Source organism: Pristiophorus japonicus, chromosome 15 (assembly GCF_044704955.1).
Source record: "Pristiophorus japonicus isolate sPriJap1 chromosome 15, sPriJap1.hap1, whole genome shotgun sequence".
Taxonomy (NCBI): Eukaryota; Metazoa; Chordata; class Chondrichthyes; family Pristiophoridae; genus Pristiophorus; species Pristiophorus japonicus.
The window spans coordinates 157736079-157756895 of record NC_091991.1 but is presented as its reverse complement, the minus strand read 5'-3'; the positions used below and the strand labels follow the sequence as shown (position 1 = coordinate 157756895).

The 20817-nt window shown below is 63.7% G+C and overlaps 1 protein-coding gene across 12 annotated transcripts in view; it reads right to left on the bottom strand.

Annotated features, from left to right (window-relative positions):
• cdip1 (cell death-inducing p53 target 1) overlaps positions 1 to 20817 on the bottom strand; it is a 95516-nt gene continuing 74699 nt past the window's right edge. For all 12 annotated transcript variants that reach the window (XM_070901185.1, XM_070901182.1, XM_070901178.1 and 9 more), the window contains one exon: positions 1 to 3495. In XM_070901185.1, the coding sequence (XP_070757286.1) occupies positions 3384 to 3495 (112 nt within the window). In that variant the 3' untranslated portion in view covers positions 1 to 3383. The remainder of the gene's footprint in view (positions 3496 to 20817) is intronic.

The following is a 20817-nucleotide window of genomic DNA, read 5'->3' as shown; positions in this document are numbered from 1 at the left end:
TTCACAACAAAATAGTGCCATTAGCATTTATTAACCTCAAAGTTGTATATATCCATTTTGTACATTAGATAAGAGATAATGCATGGAGAGGTACATTGTATGGAATGCTTAAATTAGCTTGTACACAACATAAGCTGACTCAAACAATAATGGTTTGAGTTATAGAAAATAACCACTAGGGCATTATGACATTATGAGGTGTCTTTCCGACAAAAACTTTAGCATTATATACATACTGCCTCTTTCTTGAATCAACACAAAAAATGCTTTTGGAACATGTTTCCAAGCACTACCACATATCACTTGCATACCAAAAGATGACCAGATACTGCAAGATGATCACATGGGAAGTCAGGCATTTATTATATAAGCAATACTCAAATTTTCCTCTCTGTTTCCATGTGAAAGGTGATGAAGGCAAGTAAATGATTCATAATGTTAGCTTTACAGGTGTGTAAACTAAAGCAGACATTTAAAAAAAATAGTGCAAAACAGTTTACCATCTGTGTTTGTTGCTTTAGTTATGATTTTATATTGGCAGATGTACACAAATATATAGAACGTAGTAATTAAATTTAAGATTGGTTTAAAGTGGAATTTTCAAACTAAACTTATAATCTGATGCAGAAGTACTTAAAAGCTTCATGTTAAGGAATGCATTGCTTAAATATGCAGAAAAAGTAGATGGTTCATAAGTAGACCTATTTTCAAAAGGAATCCAGTATTTTAGTTACCCAGGGAACATCCTTATGAAATTAAGTTTAAATCTGATGCAGTATTTAAGTTGCTGGTCTGATAAGTTATTAACAAGCTCTCTCCCACCCACATAGTCTCCAGCAGTCGGCAAGATCTAGTGCTCCTGCATCGGTCAGGTTGATTAAGCTGCAATTTTGGGGTAAATAAACAGGATTTGTTTTTATTTAATAGCCAATAGCTTTCACAGGTACTCTCCACATCTGAGGACGCCCACTTATGTTTTTTTACCAGTCTTTTCAAGTGCAAGTCTCCATTTTACAACAAAAATTACTTTTTGCAAATGCTATATACTGTGGACAATTAAAAGAATCATAACATGTAGAACATAAAATGACTTACATGGTATCCTTCCACAATGATTCACTTCAATTAACAAACTACATGTAAAGAACATTATCTTTAAAAGGAAAATATACAAAATAATTTGTTTTGCTAAACGTCAACATACACAAGAACCTAATAAATAGCAGGAGTAGGCCATTTGGCCCTTCGAGCCTGCTCCGCCATTCAATAAGATCATAGCTGATCTGATCTTGGCCTGCTCCCCATAACCCTAGACTCCCTTATCGTTCAAAAATCTGTCTATCTCCACCTTAAATATATTCAATGACCCAACCGCCACAGCTCTCTGGGGTAGAGAATTCCAAAGATTCACGACCCTTAAAGAAGAAATTCCTTCTCATCTGTTTTAAACGGGCGGCCCCTTATTCTGAAACTATGCCACCTAGTTCGAGATTCCCCCACGAGAGGAAACATCCTCTCTGCATTTACCTGTCAAGCCCCCTCAGGATCTTATGTTTCAACAAGATCATCTCTCATTCTTCTAAACTCCAATAAGTATAGGCCCAACCTGCTCAACCATTCTTCATAAGACAACCCCTTCATCTCAGGAATCAACCTCGCGAACCTTCTCTGAACTGCCTCCAATGCAAGTATATCCCTCCTTAAATAAGGAGACCAAAACTGTAACACAACACTCCAGATGTGGTCTCACTTACAGTTGTAGCAGGACTTCCCTACTTTTATACTCTATCCTCTTTGCAATAAAGGCCAACAACTGCCACATCTAATTAACATTAGTTACTTTTAATACAAAATTGGTGTATAAGTAATATACACATTAAGATAAAGCGTATTGGATAGAAAGAGGTTGGGCACATGCATAGGTCCTGCTACTACTCCCCTTAAAAAATAAATAAATTTTTCATTAACTTTTGTGTGTGTTGCATTCACTTATTTTCAAAGCAGACTCAATTTTGTAACAATTCTTTGCAATCTCATAATGCAAGTTGTACAGTACGAGAAACTAGAGCAAAGTGGAAGTTCACATATGCTGCATAAATTCTTAGCAAAGGCAATACTTGCAAGCTGCCACAAACTGCACAAGCATCAGAGGCATTTTATTACATTTACATTCTGAATATATATCCAAGATTTCTGCACTGTACAATATTTCAAAACACTACTATAAAGAACATATCAGGAGATCCTGGTACAGTTACCCTTATTGTAACAGACAAATCCCTTTTAATTGAAAAATGACTTCTTTGGATCCACATAAAATCTAAGCTACACATCATTAGACTTTTAAACATATAACTTGTTATTTTTAAAAACTATGTGCTGTACAAGCTCCATTATATGGGTTAAAAGGATTTTGACTTGACTTTTGATTGCACTATAATCACAATAAAAAGTCGTAGTTCAGAACTTTTTCGATCCTTCATTTAAAACAATCAGAATCGCAACAATCAACTGACAAATGTGAAATTTACATTTTAACACTTTCAAAACATTTCAACTTGTCAAAATAAACTCTTCTGTTCGAAAACATGCCTTCATTATTACCTCGATACCTTTCCAAGCAACCTACACACCATTTCAGAAATTCAGTTCTTTAGAGATCTGTACCAGGATGGACTTTTAAACAAAAACATTTGACAAGTACTTAAGTAAGATGCAAGTTTTTAAATTATTACAGAAATGCAAATAATATTACAAAATGCATCCATGCATGTGCTCCCATTCAGAAGCAATAGGAGTATGAGCCAACTAAACTATATTTTTCCCTGGGGTTTCATGTGTACACTCATACTCTGGCGTTTATTTTCTACAGAGCATGTTAACGATTTAATATTAAATTGTACTACATGTTTTGAAAAATAAACAGAATGCATCACAAAAATACTGAATATTTTGGGACTGAAAGGAAATTGTTGACAGATATCCTAAGCCAGTTATTTGTCCTTAGTTCCCAAACACTATTCAGCACAATAATCAAATATAGATCGACAAATGGCTCAGGATTCCAAACTCAATGTCATTTTAAAGATGGCTATCCATAGATTTTGCTGTACTGGAAACTTCATAAGTTTTAAGTGCAAGAATATATTCTATTGAACGGACTTCTGCTAGCTATGGTATGAAAATTGTAGTGTTTATACAAACTTAAAACATTAATAAATTCTTCAACTTAATCATATGTTCTGCAAGTAAGGCATTCACAGTTGCTTGTATTTACAGCACAATGCTGTAATTATCATATATAACAATGTGAAAATTTAAATAAAAAGTGAATATTAAGTTTATCATTTTAAGGTTCTTCTTGGACGGAGTCAGGATTGGCGTTAGCATACACGTTTGTATGTATATATGTAAGCTTTACAGTTTGGACAAGTGTGCATCACATCCTTCAGGTCATCTATCAAGCAGGGGATTAAGCAGCAGCCCAAGTCACATCTAGATTAAAACAAAAAAAAGTTTGTAAATTTTAACACAAGCATATTTCTATGACTTGGTCAGTGTTTACTGCTACAGACCAAATAGCAGTACTATCAAAGATTGTGGGAAAATTAAGCAGGAACACATTACCAGTGGCACCCATCATGCCCACACTCTTGTTGGAACTACAGACTGGAATGCCTCAGAGTTCAAACCAAATCCAATTCCCTTTGTGTAGCATAATTATCAAACAAAACTATCATATGTTACTGGTTTATTCTGCAGGCATAGTTGCAACTACAAATCAGCAACACACTTGTGTGATTCATTTTAGATTGACCTGTCCATTTGCCCTAAAATTGTAATACCTGTAAAACCTTTCAGGAACCAGAATAACTGTCCCAAATTACAAAGTCTGCTTCTGTGAAACCGACTGTTCAAGACTCTGTGCACCAGAAGCCAATATAACCAAAATATTGTTTTGATTTATTATACATACTGTACTGAATATTCAAGCTGTAGAATCATCACTGCCAAGGGATGAAGTTATATTTGGGGGTCAGTAGTAGTGCTCTGTGCAGTAAAAAAATTGTTCACTCACACAATATAGTATATTAGTATTAGGCAGTCCCTGTATCGAGGATGACCCACTTTCACACCAAAAAGGGATGAGTTCACAGGTGTTTCAATGAGGGACCTGACATTCTAGGTCCCGAACTACATATTGAAGGGTGGAAGATGCCTGTGCGTGGATTTTTTTTAACGTGGGGTGGCCGTTGCACATCAGCCACCACACGGGTTTGACAGAGCCGTGTCTTGATCCAGTGGCAAGGGTTAACCATCTGGCAAAGGAACAGTAACAAATCTATAGTACTGTACATTTTTTCTATGAATCTCAGCTTGATATTTAAAATACAGCAACTGAAATGTTTTATAGATTTTCTTTTACAGATTTTCACAGAAAATATTTTTAAATGCTCCATTGAAACAGCAAGGCATTTAACAATTAAATAATGCTTCCCAGTTTAAGCAACACTAGGTCACTTCCCTTCTACTGACTCATGCTGGGGTACTTTTCCATTGTTACATTTTGATGGAATCCACTTAACTTAAGGAGAGTCTGAGATAAACAACCATTCTGCAGTGCTACACAAACATTTAGTAACGTGCTCCAGTATCACAACAAAAAATCACAATATATTAACAGCAATTTATAAAATAATAGAACTTGCTTCGACAATCTCTGTTTGGCTTAGAATTGACCCTAAATTGTCAGCTTGTTTAAAATGATGCGAGAGGAGGGAGCGAGAGAGATCGCGCGCGCGAGAGAGGAGGGAGCCAGAGAGAGCGCGCGCGAGCGAGAGAGGAGGGAGCGAGAGAGAGCGCGGGCGCGAGAGAGGAGGGAGCCAGAGAGAGCGCGCGCGCGAGAGAGGAGGGAGCGAGAGAGATCGCGCGCGCGAGAGAGGAGGGAGCCAGAGAGAGCGCGCGCGCGAGAGAGGAGGGAGCGAGAGAGCGCGCGGGCGCGAGAGAGGAGGGAGCGATAGGAGGGAGCGAGAGAGAGAGCGCGGGCGCGAGAGAGCGAGAGAGAGAGAGTGCGGGCGCGAGAGAGAGAGCGCGGGCGCGAGAGAGGAGGGAGCGAGAGGGGGGAGCGAGAGAGAACGCACGCGCGCGAGAGGAGGGAGCGACAGAGAGAGAGCGCGCGCGCGCGAGTGGAGGGAGCGACAGAGAGAGAGCGCGCGCGCGCGAGAGGAGGGAGCGACAGAGAGTGCGCGCGCGAGAGGAGGGAGCGAGACAGAGAACGCGCGCTAAAGAGGAGGGAGCGAGAGAGAGCGCGCGCGCGAGAGGAGGGAGCGAGAGAGAGCGCGCGCGCGAGAGGAGGGAGCGAGAGAGAGCGCGCGCGCGAGAGGAGGGAGCGAGAGAGAGCGCGCGCGCGAGAGGAGGGAGCGAGAGAGAGCGCGCGCGCGAGAGGAGGGAGCGAGAGAGAGCGCGCGCGCGAGAGGAGGGAGCGAGAGAGAGCGCGCGCGCGAGAGGAGGGAGCGAGAGAGAGCGCGGGCGCGAGAGAGGAGGGAGCGAGAGAGAGAGCGCGCGCGCGAGAGGAGGGAGCGAGAGAGAGCGCGCGCGCGAGAGGAGGGAGCGAGAGAGAGCGCGCGCGCGAGAGGAGGGAGCGAGAGAGAGCGCGCGCGCGAGAGGAGGGAGCGAGAGAGAGCGCGCGCGCGAGAGGAGGGAGCGAGAGAGAGCGCGCGCGCGAGAGGAGGGAGCGAGAGAGAGCGCGCGCGCGAGAGGAGGGAGCGAGAGAGAGCGCGCGCGCGAGAGGAGGGAGCGAGAGAGAGCGCGCGCGCGAGAGGAGGGAGCGAGAGAGAGCGCGCGCGCGAGAGGAGGGAGCGAGAGAGAGCGCGCGCGCGAGAGGAGGGAGCGAGAGAGAGCGCGCGCGCGAGAGGAGGGAGCGAGAGAGAGCGCGCGCGCGAGAGGAGGGAGCGAGAGAGAGCGCGCGCGCGAGAGGAGGGAGCGAGAGAGAGCGCGCGCGCGAGAGGAGGGAGCGAGAGAGAGCGCGGGCGCGAGAGAGGAGGGAGCCAGAGAGAGCGCGCGCGCTAGAGAGGAGGGAGCGAGAGAGATCGCGCGCGCGAGAGAGGAGGGAGCCAGAGAGAGCGTGCGCGCGAGAGAGGAGGGAGCGAGAGAGAGCGCGGGCGCGAGAGAGGAGGGAGCCAGAGAGAGCGCGCGCGCGCAAGAGAGGAGGGAGCGAGAGAGCGCGCGGGCGCGAGAGAGGAGGGAGCGAGAGAGAGAGAGAGCGCGCGCGCGAGAGGAAGGAGCGAGAGAGAGAGCGCGCGCGCGAGAGGAGGGAGCGAGAGAGAGCGCGCGCGCGCGAGAGGAGGGAGCGAGAGAGAGAGCGCGCGCGCGCGCGAGAGGAGGGAGCGAGAGAGAGAGCGCGCGCGCGCGAGAGGAGGGAGCGAGAGAGCGCGCGCGCGCGAGAGGAGGGAGCGAGAGAGAGAGAGAGCGCGCGCGCGAGAGGAAGGAGCGAGAGAGAGAGAGAGCGCGCGCGCGAGAGGAGGGAGCGAGAGAGAGCGCGCGCGCGAGAGGAGGGAGCGAGAGAGAGAGCGCGCGCGCGAGAGGAGGGAGAGAGAGAGAGAGCGCGCGCGCGCGAGAGGAGGGAGCGAGAGAGAGAGAGAGCGCGCGCGAGAGAGGAGGGAGCGAGAGAGATCGCGCGCGCGAGAGAGGAGGGAGCCAGAGAGAGCGTGCGCGCGAGAGAGGAGGGAGCGAGAGAGAGCGCGCGCGCGTGAGGAGGGAGCGAGAGAGAGCGCGCGCGCGCGAGAGGAGGGAGAGAGAGAGAGCGTGCGCGCGAGAGGAGGGAGCGAGAGAGAGAGAGAGCGCGCGCGCGAGAGGAAGGAGCGAGAGAGAGAGCGCGCGCGCGAGAGGAGGGAGCGAGAGAGAGAGCGCGCGCGCGAGAGGAGGGAGCGAGAGAGAGAGCGCGCGCGCGCGAGAGGAGGGAGCGAGAGAGAGAGCGCGCGCGCGCGAGAGGAGGGAGCGAGAGAGCGCGCGCGCGAGAGAGGAGGGAGCGAGAGAGAGAGAGAGAGCGCGCGAGAGGAGGGAGCGAGAGAGAGAGCGCGCGCGCGAGAGGAGGGAGCGAGAGAGCGCGCGCGCGAGAGGAGGGAGCGAGAGAGAGAGCGCGCGCGAGAGGAGGGAGCGAGAGAGAGCGCGCGCGCGAGAGGAGGGAGCGAGAGAGAGAGCGCGCGCGCAAGAGGAGGGAGCGAGAGAGAGAGCGCGCACGAGAGGAGGGAGCGAGAGAGAGAGCGCGCAGAGAGGAGGGAGCGAGAGAGAGAGCGCGCGCGAGAGGAGGGAGCGAGAGAGAGCGCGCGCGCGCGCGAGAGGAAGGAGCGAGAGAGAGAGCGCGGGCGCGAGAGGAAGGAGCGAGAGAGAGAACGCGCGCGCGAGAGGAGGGAGCGAGAGAGAGAGCGCGCGAGAGAGAGAGAGAGAGCGCGCGCGCGAGAGGAGGGAGCGAGAGAGAGCGCGCGCGAGAGGAGGGAGCGAGAGAGAGAGTGCGCGCGAGAGGAGGGAGCGAGAGAGAGAGCGCGCGCGTGCAAGAGGAGGGAGAGAGAGCGCGCGCGCGAGAGAAGGGAGCGAGAGAGAGCGCGCGCGCGAGAGGAGGGAGCGAGACAGAGAACGCGCGCGCGCGAGAGGAGGGAGCGAGAGAGAGCGCGCGCGCTAGAAAGGAGGGAGCGAGAGAGATCGCGCGCGCGAGAGAGGAGGGAGGCAGAGAGAGCGCGCGCGCGAGAGAGGAGGGAGCGAGAGAGCGCGCGGGCGCGAGAGAGGAGGGAGCGAGATGAGGGAGCGAGAGAGATCGCGCGCGCGAGAGAGGAGGGAGCCAGAGAGAGCGCGCGCGCGAGAGAGGAGGGAGCGAGAAAGATCGCGCGCGCGAGAGAGGAGGGAGCCAGATAGAGCGCGCGTGCGCGAGAGAGGAGGGAGCCAGAGAGAGCGCGCGCGCGAGAGAGGAGGGAGCCAGAGAGAGCGCGCGCGCGAGAGAGGAGGGAGCCAGAGAGAGCGCGCGCGCGAGAGAGGAGGGAGCGAGAGAGCGCGCGGGCGCGAGAGAGGAGGGAGCGATAGGAGGGAGCGAGAGAGAGAGCGCGGGCGCGAGAGAGAGTGCGGGCGCGAGAGGAGGGAGTGAGAGAGAGAGCGCGGGCGCGAGAGAGGAGGGAGCGAGAGGAGGGAGCGAGAGTGAGAGCGCGCGCGCGCGAGAGGAGGGAGCGAGAGAGAGAGAGCGCGCGCGCGAGAGGAGGTAACGAGAGAGAGAGAGGGCGCGCGCGAGAGGAGGGAACGAGAGAGAGAGAGCGCACGCGCGCGCGCGCGAGAGGTGGGAACGAGAGAGAGCACGCGCGCGAGAGGAGGGAACGAGAGAGCGTACGCGAGAGGAGGGAACGAGAGAGAGAGCGCGCGCGCGAGAGGAGGGAGCGATAGAGAGAGCGGCGCGCGAGAGGAGGGAGCGAGAGAGAGAGCGCGCGCACGCGCGAGAGGAGGGAGCAAGAGCGAGCGCGCGCGCGAGAGGAGGGAGAGAGAGAGCGCGCGCGAGAGGAGGGAGAGAGAGAGCGCGCGCGAGAGGAGGGGGAGAGAGAGAGAGCGCGCGCGCGAGAGGAGGGAGCGAGAGAGAGAGCGCGCGCGCGAGAGGAAGGAGCGAGAGAGAGAGCGCGCGCGAGAGGAGGGAGCGAGAGAGAGAGCGCGCGCGCGAGAGGAGGGAGCGAGAGAGCGCGCGCGCGAGAGGAGGGAGCGAGAGAGAGCGCGCGCGCGAGAGGGAGCGAGCGAGAGAGCGGCGCGCGAGAGGAGGGAGCGAGAGAGAGCGCGCGCGCGAGAGGAGGGAGCGAGAGAGAGCGCGCGCGCGAGAGGAGGGAGTGAGAGAGAGCGCGCGCGCGAGAGGAAGGAGCGAGAGAGAGAGCGTGCGCGCGAGAGGAGGGAGCGAGAGAGAGAGCGCGCGCGAGAGGAGGGAGCGAGAGAGAGAGAGCGTGCGCGCGAGAGGAGGGAGCGAGAGAGAGAGCGCGCGCGAGAGGAGGGAGCGAGAGAGAGAGCGCGCGCGCGAGAGGAGGGAGCGAGAGAGAGAGCGCGCACGAGAGGAGGGAGCGAGAGAGCGCGCGCGAGAGGAGGGAGCGAGAGAGAGCGCGCGCGCGAGAGGAGGGAGCGAGAGAGAGAGAGCGCGCGCGCGCGAGAGGAAGGAGCGAGAGAGAGAGCGCGCGCGCGAGAGGAAGGAGCGAGAGAGAGAGCGCGCGCGCGAGAGGAGGGAGCGAGAGAGAGAGCGCGCACGAGAGGAGGGAGCGAGAGAGCGCGCGCGAGAGGAGGGAGCGAGAGAGAGCGCGCGCGCGAGAGGAGGGAGCGAGAGAGAGAGCGCGCGCGCGCGAGAGGAAGGAGCGAGAGAGAGAGCGCGCGCGCGAGAGGAAGGAGCGAGAGAGAGAGCGCGCGCGAGAGAGAGAGAGAGCGCGCGCGCGAGAGGAGGGAGCGAGAGAGAGCGCGCGCGCGAGAGGAGGGAGCGAGAGAGAGAGTGCGCACGAGAGGAGGGAGCGAGAGAGAGAGCGCGCGCGCGCGCGAGAGGAGGGAGCGAGAGAGAGAGCGCGCGCGCGAGAGGAGGGAGCGAGAGAGAGAGCGCGCGCGCGAGAGGAGGGAGCGAGAGAGAGAGCGCGCGCGCGAGAGGAGGGAGCGAGAGAGAGAGCGCGCACGAGAGGAGGGAGCGAGAGAGCGCGCGCGAGAGGAGGGAGCGAGAGAGAGCGCGCGCGCGAGAGGAGGGAGCGAGAGAGAGCGCGCGCGCGAGAGGAGGGAGCGAGAGAGAGCGCGCGCTAGAAAGGAGGGAGCGAGAGAGATCGCGCGCGCGAGAGAGGAGGGAGGCAGAGAGAGCGCGCGCGCGAGAGAGGAGGGAGCGAGAGAGCGCGCGGGCGCGAGAGAGGAGGGAGCGAGATGAGGGAGCGAGAGAGATCGCGCGCGCGCGAGAGAGGAGGGAGCCAGAGAGAGCGCGCGCGCGAGAGAGGAGGGAGCGAGAGAGATCGCGCGCGCGAGAGAGGAGGGAGCCAGAGAGAGCGCGCGCGCGAGAGAGGAGGGAGCGAGAGAGCGCGCGGGCGCGAGAGAGGAGGGAGCGATAGGAGGGAGCGAGAGAGAGAGCGCGGGTGCGAGAGAGAGTGCGGGCGCGAGAGGAGGGAGCGAGAGAGAGAGCGCGGGCGCGAGAGAGGAGGGAGCGAGAGGGGGGAGCGAGAGAGAACGCACGCGCGCGAGAGGAGGGAGCGAGAGAGAGAGAGCGCGCGCGCGAGAGGAGGTAACGAGAGAGAGAGAGGGCGCGCGCGAGAGGAGGGAACGAGAGAGAGAGAGCGCGCGCGCGCGAGAGGTGGGAACGAGAGAGAGCACGCGCGCGAGGGGAGGGAACGAGAGAGCGCGCGCGAGAGGAGGGAACGAGAGAGCGTGCGCGAGAGGAGGGAACGAGAGAGAGAGCGCACGCGCGAGAGGAGGGAGAGAGAGAGCGCGCGCGCGAGAGAAGGGAGAGAGAGAGCGCGCGCGCGAGAGGAGGGAGAGAGAGAGAGCGCGCGCGCGAGAGGAGGGAGAGAGAGAGAGCGCGCGCGCGAGAGGAAGGAGCGAGAGAGAGAGCGCGCGCGCGCGAGAGGAGGTAGCGAGAGAGAGAGCGCGCGCGCGCGAGAGGAGAGAGCGAGAGAGAGAGCGCGCGCGCGAGAGGAGGGAGCGAGAGAGAGAGAGAGCGCGCGCGCGAGAGGAGGGAGCGAGAGAGAGAGAGTGCGCGCGCGAGAGGAGGGAGCGAGAGAGAGCGCGCGCGCGCGAGAGGAGGGAGCGAGAGAGAGCGCGCGTGCGAGAGGAGGGAGCGAGAGAGAGAGAGCGCGCGAGAGGAGGGAGCGAGAGAGAGAGTGCGCGCGAGAGGAGGGAGCGAGAGAGAGCGCGCGCGCGCGCGAGAGGAGGGAGCGAGAGAGAGCGCGCGCGCGAGAGGAGGGAGCGAGAGAGAGAGAGCGCGCGAGAGGAGGGAGAGAGAGAGAGCGCACGAGAGGAGGGAGAGAGAGAGAGCGCGCGAGAGGAGGGAGAGAGAGAGAGCGCGCGAGAGGAGGGAGAGAGAGAGAGCGCGCGAGAGGAGGGAGAGAGAGAGAGCGCGCGAGAGGAGGGAGAGAGAGAGCGCGCGAGAGGAGGGAGAGAGAGAGAGCGCGCGAGAGGAGGGAGAGAGAGAGAGCGCGCGAGAGGAGGGAGAGAGAGAGAGCGCGCGAGAGGAGGGAGAGAGAGAGAGAGCGCGAGAGGAGGGAGAGAGAGAGAGCGCGCGAGAGGAGGGAGAGAGAGCGCGCGCGCGTGAGGTGAGTGAGTGAGAGAGAGCGCGCGCGAGCGAGAGGAGGGAGCGAGAGAGAGAGAGCGCGCGCGCGAGAGGAGGGAGCGAGAGAGAGAGCGCGCGCGCGCGAGGAGGGAGCGAGAGAGAGCGCGCGCGCGCGAGGAGGGAGCGAGAGAGAGCGCGCGCGCGCGAGAGGAGGGAGAGAGAGCGCGCGAGAGGAGGGAGAGAGAGCGCGCGCGCGCGAGAGGAGGGAGCGAGAGAGACCGCGCGCGAGCGAGAGGAGGGAGCGAGAGAGAGAGCGCGCGCGCGTGAGGAGGGAGCGAGAGAGAGCGCGCGCGCTCGAGAGGAGGGAGAGAGAGCGCGCGAGAGGAGGGAGAGAGAGCGCGCGCGCGCGAGAGGAGGGAGCGAGAGAGAGCGCGCGCGAGCGCGAGAGAGAGAACGCGCGCGCGAGAGGAGGGAGCGAGAGAGAGAGCGCGCGCGCGAGAGGAGGGAGCGAGAGAGCGCGCGCGCGCGAGAGGAGGGAGCAAGAGAGAGCGCGCGCGAGCGAGAGGAGGGAGCGAGAGAGAGGGAGCGCGCGCGCGTGAGGAGGGAGCGAGAGAGAGCGCGCGCGCGCGCGAGAGGAGGGAGAGAGAGCGCGCGAGAGAAGGGAGAGAGAGCGCGCACGCGCGAGAGGAGGGAGCGAGAGAGAGCGCGCGCGAGCGAGAGAGCGGCGCGCGAGAGGAGGGAGCGAGAGAGAGAGCGCGCGCGCGAGAGGAGGGAGCGAGAGAGAGAGCGCGCGCGCGAGAGAGGAGGGAGAGAGAGCGCGCGCGCGCGGGAGGAGGGAGAGAGAGCGCGCGCGCGGGAGGAGGGAGAGAGAGCGCGCGCGCGGGAGGAGGGAGAGAGAGCGCGCGCGCGCGAGAGGAGGGAGAGAGAGCGCGCGCGCGAGAGGAGGGAGAGAGAGCGCGCGCGCGAGAGGAGGGAGAGAGAGAGACCGCGCGCGAGCGAGAGGAGTGAGCGAGAGAGAGAGAGCGCGCGCGCGTGAGGAGGGAGCGAGAGAGAGCGCGCGCGCTCGAGAGGAGGGAGAGAGAGCGCGCGAGAGGAGGGAGAGAGAGCGCGCGCGCGCGAGAGGAGGGAGCGAGAGAGAGCGCGCGCGAGCGCGAGAGAGAGAGCGCGCGCGCGAGAGGAGGGAGCGAGAGAGAGAGCGCGCGCGCGAGAGGAGGGAGCGAGAGAGAGAGCGCGCGCGCGCGAGAGGAGGGAGCAAGAGAGAGCGCGCGCGAGCGAGAGGAGGGAGCGAGAGAGAGGGAGCGCGCGCGCGTGAGGAGGGAGCGAGAGAGAGCGCGCGCGGCGCGCGAGAGGAGGGAGAGAGAGCGCGCGAGAGAAGGGAGAGAGAGCGCGCACGCGCGAGAGGAGGGAGCGAGAGAGAGCGCGCGCGAGCGAGAGAGCGGCGCGCGTGAGGAGGGAGCGAGAGAGAGCGCGCGCGCGCGCGAGAGGAGGGAGAGAGAGCGCGCGAGAGAAGGGAGAGAGAGCGCGCACGCGCGAGAGGAGGGAGCGAGAGAGAGCGCGCGCGAGCGAGAGAGCGGCGCGCGAGAGGAGGGAGCGAGAGAGAGAGCGCGCGCGCGAGAGGAGGGAGCGAGAGAGAGAGCGCGCGCGCGAGAGAGGAGGGAGCGAGAGAGAGCGCGCGCGAGCGAGAGGAGGGAGCGAGAGAGCGCGCGCGCGCGCGAGAGGAGGGAGAGAGAGCGCGCGCGCGCGGGAGGAGGGAGAGAGAGCGCGCGCGCGGGAGGAGGGAGAGAGAGCGCGCGCGCGGGAGGAGGGAGAGAGAGCGCGCGCGCGCGAGAGGAGGGAGAGAGAGCGCGCGCGCGAGAGGAGGGAGAGAGAGCGCGCGCGCGAGAGGAGGGAGAGAGAGAGACCGCGCGCGAGCGAGAGGAGGGAGCGAGAGAGAGAGAGCGCGCGCGCGTGAGGAGGGAGCGAGAGAGAGCGCGCGCGCTCGAGAGGAGGGAGAGAGAGCGCGCGAGAGGAGGGAGAGAGAGCGCGCGCGCGCGAGAGGAGGGAGCGAGAGAGAGCGCGCGCGAGCGCGAGAGAGAGAGCGCGCGCGCGAGAGGAGGGAGCGAGAGAGAGAGCGCGCGCGCGAGAGGAGGGCGAGAGGAGGGAGCGAGAGAGAGAGCGCGCTGCGCGAGAGAGGGAGCAAGAGAGAGCGCGCGCGAGCGAGAGGAGGGAGCGAGAGAGAGGGAGCGCGCGCGCGTGAGGAGGGAGCGAGAGAGAGCGCGCGCGCGCGAGAGGAGGGAGAGAGAGCGCGCGAGAGAAGGGAGAGAGAGCGCGCACGCGCGAGAGGAGGGAGCGAGAGAGAGCGCGCGCGAGCGAGAGAGCGGCGCGCGAGAGGAGGGAGCGAGAGAGAGAGCGCGCGCGCGAGAGGAGGGAGCGAGAGAGAGAGCGCGCGCGCGAGAGAGGAGGGAGCGAGAGAGAGCGCGCGCGAGCGAGAGGAGGGAGCGAGAGAGCGCGCGCGCGCGCGAGAGGAGGGAGAGAGAGCGCGCGCGCGCGGGAGGAGGGAGAGAGAGCGCGCGCGCGGGAGGAGGGAGAGAGAGCGCGCGCGCGGGAGGAGGGAGAGAGAGCGCGCGCGCGCGAGAGGAGGGAGAGAGAGCGCGCGCGCGAGAGGAGGGAGAGAGAGCGCGCGCGCGAGAGGAGGGAGAGAGAGCGCGCGCGCGAGAGGAGGGAGAGAGAGCGCGCGAGGAGGGAGCGAGAGAGAGCGCGCGCGCGAGAGGAGGGAGAGAGCGCGCGCGCGCGAGAGGAGGGAGAGAGAGCGCGCGCGCGCGAGAGGAGGGAGCGAGAGAGAGAGCGCGCACGCGCGAGAGGAGGGAGCGAGAGAGAGAGCGCGCACGCGCGAGAGGAGGGAGCGAGAGAGAGAGCGCGCGCGCGCGAGAGGGAGCGAGAGAGCGCGCGCGCGCGAGAGAGGAGGGAGCGAGAGAGCGCGCGGGCGCGAGAGGAGGGAGCGAGATGAGGGAGCGAGAGAGATCGCGCGCGCGAGAGAGGAGGGAGCCAGAGAGAGCGCGCGCGCGAGAGAGGAGGGAGCGAGAAAGATCGGGCGCGCGAGAGAGGAGGGAGCCAGAGAGAGCGCGCGCGCGCGAGAGAGGAGGGAGCCAGAGAAGAGCGCGCGCGCGAGAGAGGAGGGAGCCAGAGAGAGCGCGCGCGCGAGAGAGGAGGGAGCGAGAGAGCGCGCGGGCGCGAGAGAGGAGGGAGCGATAGGAGGGAGCGAGAGAGAGAGCGCGGGCGCGAGAGAGAGTGCGGGCGCGAGAGGAGGGAGTGAGAGAGAGAGCGCGGGCGCGAGAGAGGAGGGAGCGAGAGGAGGGAGCGAGAGTGAGAGCGCGCGCGCGCGAGAGGAGGGAGCGAGAGAGAGAGAGCGCGCGCGCGAGAGGAGGTAACGAGAGAGAGGGCGCGCGCGAGAGGAGGGAACGAGAGAGAGAGAGCGCACGCGCGCGCGAGAGGTGGGAACGAGAGAGAGCACGCGCGCGAGAGGAGGGAACGAGAGAGCGTACGCGAGAGGAGGGAACGAGAGAGAGAGCGCGCGAGCGAGAGGAGGGAACGAGAGAGAGAGAGCGCGCGCGCGTGAGGAGGGAGCGAGAGAGAGCGCGCGCGCGCGAGAGGAGGAGAGAGAGCGCTCGAGAGGAGGAAGAGAGAGCGCGCGAGAGGAGGGAGAGAGAGCGCGCGAGAGGAGGGAGAGGGAGCGCGCGAGAGGAGGGAGAGGGAGCGCGCGAGAGGAGGGAGAGGGAGCGCGCGAGAGGAGGGAGAGGGAGCGCGCGCGCGAGAGGAGGGAGCGAGAGAGAGCGCGCGCGAGCGAGAGGAGGGAGCGAGAGAGAGAGAGCGCGCGCGCGAGAGGAGGGAGCGAGAGAGAGAGCGCGCGCGCGAGAGGAGGGAGCGAGAGAGAGAGCGCGCGCTCGAGAGGAAGGAGCGAGAGAGAGAGCGCGCGCGCGCGAGAGGAGGGAGCGAGAGCGCGCGCGAGCGAGAGGAGGGAGCGAGAGAGAGCGCGCGAGAGGAGGGAGAGAGAGAGAGCGCGCGAGAGGAGGGAGAGAGAGAGAGCGCGCGAGAGGAGGGAGAGAGAGAGAGAGCGCGCGAGAGGAGGGAGAGAGAGCGCGCGAGAGGAGGGAGAGAGAGAGAGCACGCGAGAGGAGGGAGAGAGCGCGCACGCGCGAGGAGGGAGCGAGAGAGCGCGCGCGAGCGAGAGAGCGCGCGCGCGAGAGGAGGGAGCGAGAGAGAGAGCGCGCGCGCGAGAGGAGGGAGCGAGAGAGAGAGCGCGCGCGCGAGAGGAGGGAGCGAGAGAGAGCGCGCGCGAGCGAGAGGAGGGAGCGAGAGCGCGCGCGCGCGAGAGGAGGGAGAGAGAGCGCTCGAGAGGAGGAAGAGAGAGCGCGCGAGAGGAGGGAGAGAGAGAGCGCGCGAGAGGAGGGAGAGGGAGCGCGCGAGAGGAGGGAGAGGGAGCGCGCGAGAGGAGGGAGAGGGAGCGCGCGCGCGAGAGGAGGGAGCGAGAGAGAGCGCGCGCGAGCGAGAGGAGGGAGCGAGAGAGAGCGCGCGCGCGAGAGGAGGGAGAGAGCGCGCGCGCGCGAGCGAGCGAGAGGAGGGAGAGAGAGCGCGCGCGCGAGAGGAGGGAGAGAGAGCGCGCGCGCGAGAGGAGGGAGAGAGAGCGCGCGCGCGAGAGGAGGGAGAGAGAGCGCGCGCGCGAGAGGAGGGAGAGAGAGCGCGCGCGCGAGAGGAGGGAGAGAGAGCGCGCGCGCGAGAGGAGAGAGAGGGAGCGCGCGCGCGAGAGGAGGGAGAGAGAGCGCGCGCGCGCGAGAGGAGGAGAGAGAGCGCGCGCGCGAGAGGAGGGAGAGAGAGAGAGCGCGCGAGAGGAGGGAGAGAGAGAGAGCGCGCGAGAGGAGGGAGAGAGAGCGCGCACGCGCGAGAGGAGGGAGCGAGAGAGAGCGCGCGCGAGCGAGAGAGCGCGCGCGCGAGAGGAGGGAGCGAGAGAGAGAGCGCGCGCGCGAGAGGAGGGAGCGAGAGAGAGAGCGCGCGCGCGAGAGGAGGGAGCGAGAGAGAGAGCGCGCGCGCGCGCGCGAGAGGAGGGAGCGAGAGAGAGCGCGCGCGAGCGAGAGGAGGGAGCGAGAGCGCGCGCGCGCGAGAGGAGGGAGAGAGCGCGCGCGCGCGCGGGAGGAGGGAGAGAGCGCGCGCGCGCGAGAGGAGGGAGAGAGAGCGCGCGCGCGAGAGGAGGGAGAGAGCGCGCGCGCGCGAGCGAGCGAGCGAGAGGAGGGAGAGAGAGCGCGCGCGCGAGAGGAGGGAGAGAGAGCGCGCGCGCGAGAGGAGGGAGAGAGAGCGCGCGCGCGAGAGGAGGGAGAGAGAGCGCGCGCGCGAGAGGAGGGAGAGAGAGCGCGCGCGCGAGAGGAGGAGAGAGAGCGCGCGCGCGAGAGGAGGGAGAGAGAGCGCGCGCGCGAGAGGAGGGAGAGAGAGCGCGCGCGCGAGAGGAGGGAGAGAGAGCGCGCGCGCGAGGAGGGAGAGAGAGCGCGCGCGCGAGAGGAGGGAGAGAGAGCGCGCGCGCGAGGAGGGAGAGAGAGAGAGCACGCGAGAGGAGGGAGAGAGAGCGCGCACGCGCGAGAGGAGGGAGCGAGAGAGAGCGCGCGCGAGCGAGAGAGCGCGCGCGCGAGAGGAGGGAGCGAGAGAGAGAGCGCGCGCGCGAGAGGAGGGAGCGAGAGAGAGAGCGCGCGCGCGCGAGAGGAGGGAGCGAGAGAGAGCGAGCGCGAGCGAGAGGAGGGAGCGAGAGCGCGCGCGCGCGAGAGGAGGGAGAGAGCGCGCGCGCGGGAGGAGGGAGAGAGCGCGCGCGCGCGAGAGGAGGGAGAGAGAGCGCGCGCGCGAGAGGAGGGAGAGAGAGCGCGTGCGCGAGAGGAGGGAGAGAGAGAGAGCGCGCGAAAGGAGGGAGAGAGAGAGAGAGAGAGCGCGCGAGAGGAGGGAGAGAGAGAGAGAGAGAGCGCGCGAGAGGAGGGAGAGAGAGAGAGCGCGCGTGAGGAGGGAGAGAGAGAGAGCACGCGAGAGGAGGGAGAGAGAGCGCGCACGCGCGAGAGAGCGCGCGCGCGAGAGGAGGGAGCGAGAGAGAGAGCGCGCGCGCGAGAGGAGGGAGCGAGAGAGAGAGCGCGCGCGCGAGAGGAGGGAGCGAGAGAGAGAGAGCGCGCGCGCGCGAGAGGAGGGAGCGAGAGAGAGCGCGCGCGAGCGAGAGGAGGGAGAGAGCGCGCGCGCGCGCGGGAGGAGGGAGAGAGCGCGCGCGCGCGAGAGGAGGGAGAGAGAGCGCGCGCGCGAGAGGAGGGAGAGAGCGCGCGAGCGAGCGAGAGGAGGGAGAGAGAGCGCGCGCGCGAGAGGAGGGAGAGAGAGCGCGCGCGCGAGAGGAGGGAGAGAGAGCGCGCGCGCGAGAGGAAGGAGAGAGAGCGCGCGCGCGAGAGGAGGGAGAGAGAGCGCGCGCGCGAGAGGAAGGAGAGAGAGCGCGCGCGCGCGAGAGGAAGGAGAGAGAGCGCGCGCGCGCGCGAGAGGAGGGAGAGAGAGCGCGCGCGCGAGAGGAGGGAGAGAGAGCGCGCGCGCGAGAGGAGGGAGAGAGAGCGCGCGCGCGAGAGGAGGGAGAGAGAGCGCGCGCGCGAGAGGAGGGAGAGAGCGCGCGCGCGAGAGGAGGGAGAGAGCGCGCGCGCGAGGAGGGAGAGAGAGCGCGCGCGCGAGAGGAGGGAGAGAGAGCGCGCGCGCGAGGAGGGAGAGAGAGAGAGCATGCGAGAGGAGGGAGAGAGAGCGCGCACGCGCGAGAGGAGGGAGCGAGAGAGAGCGCGCGCGAGCGAGAGAGCGCGCGCGCGAGAGGAGGGAGCGAGAGAGAGAGCGCGCGCGCGAGAGGAGGGAGCGAGAGAGAGAGCGCGCGCGCGCGAGAGGAGGGAGCGAGAGAGAGCGAGCGCGAGCGAGAGGAGGGAGCGAGAGCGCGCGCGCGCGAGAGGAGGGAGAGAGCGCGCGCGCGCGAGAGGAGGGAGAGAGAGCGCGCGCGCGAGAGAGGGAGAGAGCGCGCGCGCGCGAGCGAGCGAGAGGAGGGAGAGAGAGCGCGCGCGCGAGAGGAGGGAGAGAGAGCGCGCGCGCGAGAGGAGGGAGAGAGAGCGCGCGCGCGAGAGGAGGGAGAGAGAGCGCGCGCGCGAGAGGAGGAGAGAGAGCGCGCGCGCGAGAGGAGGGAGAGAGAGCGCGCGCGCGAGAGGAGGGAGAGAGAGCGCGCGCGCGAGAGGAGGGAGAGAGAGCGCGCGCGCGAGAGGAGGGAGAGCGAGCGCGCGCGCGAGAGGAGGGAGAGAGAGCGCGCGCGCGAGAGGAGGGAGAGAGAGCGCGCGCGCGAGAGGAGGGAGAGAGAGCGCGCGCGCGAGAGGAGGGAGAGAGAGCGCGCGCGCGAGGAGGGAGAGAGAGCGCGCGCGAGAGGAGGGAGAGAGAGCGCGCGCGCGAGGAGGGAGAGAGAGCGCGCGCGCGAGGAGGGAGAGAGAGCGCGCGCGCGAGTGGAGGGAGAGAGAGCGCGCGCGCGAGAGGAGGGAGAGAGAGCGCGCGCGCGAGAGGAGGGAGAGAGAGCGCGCGCGCGAGAGGAGGGAGAGAGAGCGCGCGCGCGAGAGGAGGGAGAGAGAGCGCGCGCGCGCGAGAGAGGGAGAGAGAGCGCGCGCGCGAGAGGAGGGAGAGAGAGCGTGCGCGCGCGAGAGGAGGGAGAGAGAGCGCGCGCGAGAGGAGGGAGAGAGCGCGCGCGCGCGAGAGGAGGGAGAGAGAGCGCGCGCGCGAGAGGAGGGAGAGAGAGCGCGCGCGCGAGAGGAGGGAGAGAGAGCGCGCGCGCGAGAGGAGGGAGAGCGAGCGCGCGCGCGAGAGGAGGGAGAGCGAGCGCGCGCGCGAGAGGAGGGAGAGCGAGCGCGCGCGCGAGAGGAGGGAGAGCGAGCGCGCGCGCGAGAGGAGGGAGAGAGAGCGCGCGCGCGCAAGAGGAGGGAGAGAGAGCGCGAGCGCGCGAGAGGAGGGAGAGAGAGAGCGCGCGAGAGGAGGGAGAGAGAGAGAGCGCGCGAGAGGAGGGAGAGAGAGAGAGCGCGAGAGGAGGGAGAGAGAGAGCGCGCGCGCGAGGAGGGAGAGAGAGAGAGCGCGAGAGGAGGGAGAGAGAGAGCGCGCGCGCGAGGAGGGAGCGAGAGAGAGCGCGCGCGCGCGTGAGGAGGGGAGCGAGAGAGAGGGCGCGCGCGCGAGAGGAGGGAGAGAGAGCGCGCGAGAGGAGGGAGAGAGAGCGCGCGCGCACGCGCGCGAGCGAGAGGAGGGAGCGAGAGAGAGCGCGCGCGAGCGAGAGGAGGGAGCGAGAGAGAGAGAGCGCGCGCGCGTGAGGAGGGAGCGAGAGAGAGCGCGCGCGCGCGAGAGGAGGGAGAGAGAGAGAGCGCGCGCGCGAGAGGAGGGAGCGAGAGAGAGAGAGCGCGCGCGCGCGAGAGGGAGGGAGCGAGAGAGAGAGCGCGCGCGTGCAAGAGGAGGGAGAGAGAGCGCGCGCGCGAGAGAAGGGAGCGAGAGAGAGAGCACGCGCGCGCGAGAGGAGGGAGCGAGACAGAGAACGCGCGCGCGCGAGAGGAGGGAGCGAGAGAGAGCGCGCGCTAGAAAGGAGGGAGCGAGAGAGATCGCGCGCGCGAGAGAGGAGGGAGGCAGAGAGAGCGCGCGCGCGAGAGAGGAGGGAGCGAGAGAGCGCGCGGGCGCGAGAGAGGAGGGAGCGAGATGAGGGAGCGAGAGAGATCGCGCGCGCGAGAGAGGAGGGAGCCAGAGAGAGCGCGCGCGCGAGAGAGGAGGGAGCGAGAAAGATCGCGCGCGCGAGAGAGGAGGGAGCCAGAGAGAGCGCGCGCGCGCGAGAGAGGAGGGAGCCAGAGAGAGCGCGCGCGCGAGAGAGGAGGGGAGCCAGAGAGAGCGCGCGCGCGAGAGAGGAGGGAGCCAGAGAGAGCGCGCGCGCGAGAGAGGAGGGAGCCAGAGAGAGCGCGCGCGCGAGAGAGGAGGGAGCCAGAGAGAGCGCGCGCGCGAGAGAGGAGGGAGCGAGAGAGCGCGCGGGCGCGAGAGAGGAGGGAGCGATAGGAGGGAGCGAGAGAGAGAGCGCGGGCGCGAGAGAGAGTGCGGGCGCGAGAGGAGGGAGTGAGAGAGAGAGCGCGGGCGCGAGAGAGGAGGGAGCGAGAGGAGGGAGCGAGAGTGAGAGCGCGCGCGCGCGAGAGGAGGGAGCGAGAGAGAGCGCGCGCGCGAGAGGAGGTAACGAGAGAGAGAGAGGGCGCGCGCGAGAGGAGGGAACGAGAGAGAGAGAGCGCGCGCGCGCGCGAGGTGGGAACGAGAGAGAGCACGCGCGCGAGAGGAGGGAACGAGAGAGCGTACGCGAGAGGAGGGAACGAGAGAGAGAGCGCGCGCGCGAGAGGAGGGAGCGATAGAGAGAGCGGCGCGCGAGAGGGAGGGAGCGAGAGCGAGAGAGAGAGAGCGCGCGCACGCGCGAGAGGAGGGAGCAAGAGCGAGCGCGCGCGCGAGAGGAGGGAGAGAGAGAGCGCGCGCGAGAGGAGGGAGAGAGAGAGCGCGCGCGAGAGGAGGGGGAGAGA